The 2,105-nt window shown below is 49.3% G+C and overlaps 1 protein-coding gene across 1 annotated transcript in view; it reads right to left on the bottom strand.

The window, feature by feature from the left end:
- ATP5A1 (ATP synthase, H+ transporting, mitochondrial F1 complex, alpha subunit 1, cardiac muscle) overlaps positions 1–2,105 on the bottom strand; it is a gene marked incomplete at its 5' end in the record, with an annotated part of 20,815 nt that overhangs the window by 8,506 nt on the left and 10,204 nt on the right. Inside the window, 1 exon segment of the mRNA XM_015412412.1 lies at positions 1,071–1,295. Coding sequence (XP_015267898.1) covers positions 1,071–1,295 — 225 coding nt within the window.

Genomic DNA, 2,105 nt, shown 5'->3' with positions numbered 1-2,105 from the left:
GTTCATTTCAGACTGTTGACACCAAGGAGGATGAGAAGCGGCGGAAGAGGGCGTGGAACTGGGGTCTAGCAAGCCTGAATGCATCGTTGACCTATTTTTATTTATTGAAACACTTAGATCCCGCCTTCCCTCGTCGTTCAGGGCAGCTTACGATAAAAGTTAAAATATTTCCAATTAAAAACAACACATAACAAGCTCCACATCTCCCCTTAACGGATGCCTGGCGTTCAATCCCCACCAAAAGCCCTGGCAAAGAGGCAGGCCTGGGCGGGAGCCTCCTGAAGGTCTCCAAGGAGGCGGCCCCTCTCGCCTCTTCAGGGAGCCCCTTCCGCAGAGCTGGAGCCACAATGGAAAAGCCCTGGCTCTGCTTGATCCCAGGCAGGACACCCTCAGAGGTGGAATCGGAGAATTGGAAGGGGCTACAGAGGCCACCTAGTCCAATACCCTGGTCAACAATGCAGGATGAAGAAGAGTTGGTTTTTATACCGCACACTTCCCTTCCTTCAGGAGTCTCAAAACCGCTGACAATCACCTTCCCTTCCTCTCCACACAACAGGCACCTTGTGAGGCAGGTGGGGCTGAAAGAGTTCTGAAAGAACTGAGACTGGCCCAAGGTCCCCCAGCAGGCCTCATGTGTCTCAAAAGCGGTTTACCATTGCCTTCCTCTCCCCACAACAGGCATCTTGTGAGGCAGGTGGGGCTGAGAGAGTTCTCAGAGAACCATGACTGCCCGAATGTCACCCAGCAGGCTTCACGAGGAAGAGTGGGGGGAATCAAACTCGGCTCTCTAGATTAGAGTCCGCCACTCTTAACCCCTACACCAGAATGGCTCTCTTTGTCAAAAGTGTATTGGCAAAACCAAGGACTGTTGTTACTATAACATTCCAACTGGTAGCCTCGATGTTTTGGGTAACACCACAATTCAAACAGGACACTTGGCAACTGTTTCTGGTGCTCTGCTCTTCTGGGACACAAACCAGAACACGCCTCTAGCACACCACCTCCCTGCCTCACTCATACAGACGCCTGTCTTCCCATCCACACACGGTCACAGTGTTGCTGGATTCTACCTGCCCATCAGTGATCGAAATGACGTTCGTCGGAATGTAGGCCGACACGTCGCCGGCTTGAGTCTCGATGACGGGGAGGGCAGTCAGAGAACCGCCACCGAAGGAGTCGTTCATTTTGGCCGCGCGCTCCAGGAGACGGGAGTGGAGATAGAACACATCACCGGGGTAGGCCTCTCGGCCGGGGGGTCGACGCAGCAGCAAGGACATCTGGCGGTAGGCCACGGCCTGAGGAGGCGAAAGAAACCGTCAGTTAACGGTGGCCCCGCTGAGCCCAAAGAGATATTCTCGAGAGGGGGAGTTTGGGTTAAATCAGGGGTGCCCAAACTCGCTTAACGTAAGAGCCACATAGAATAAGCGTCAGATGTTTGAGAGCCTCAAGATATGAATATCACACATGTTTTTAATGGGAAAATACGCAAATTTGCTTTTTATTAACATTAAATGAGACTGCCAAGAATAAAAACAAAAGGGGTAAAAACAGATACTGATAAAGATATTTATTTGTCCAATGATATTTGCTTGTTTGATAACAATATTTATTTGTCTGAGAGAAAGAGAGAGAGAGCTGGAAAGAAAGAGAAAGAGAAACAAATAGGTGGGGGAAGGAGGGAGGGGGTAAAAGAGAAACCAAGAGAAAGGAAGGTAGAAAGAAAGCAAATAGATGGGGGAGGGAAGGGGAGGAAGGAAGAGAGAAAGAAACAAAGAAAGCAAACAGATGGGGGAGCGGGAAGAAGGACAAAGAAGGAAGAGAGAAAGAGAAAGGTGGAAAGAAATGAAAGAGAGAAACAGAAACAAAGAAAGCAAATAGTTTGTGGGAGGGAGGGTGAAAGCAAGGAAGAGAGACAGAAAGACAGACAGAAAGAAAGAAAGGGAAGGAGGAAGGAAGGAAAGCAAATAGATGGGGGAGGGAGAAAAGGGAAAAGAGAGAGAGAAAGAGAGAGGGGTAAAAGAAAGCAAATAAATAAGGAGGGAGGGAGGGAGGGAGGAAGAGGTGGAAAGAAAGCAACTTCAACTTAAAATGCATCCTCCAAGCCT

Source organism: Gekko japonicus, unplaced genomic scaffold, assembly GCF_001447785.1.
Source record: "Gekko japonicus isolate JY-2015 unplaced genomic scaffold, Gekko_japonicus_V1.1 scaffold6636, whole genome shotgun sequence".
Classification (NCBI taxonomy): domain Eukaryota; kingdom Metazoa; phylum Chordata; class Lepidosauria; order Squamata; family Gekkonidae; genus Gekko; species Gekko japonicus.
Note: the sequence above shows the minus strand (reverse complement) of the source record. Positions and strands in the feature narration are given on the sequence as shown.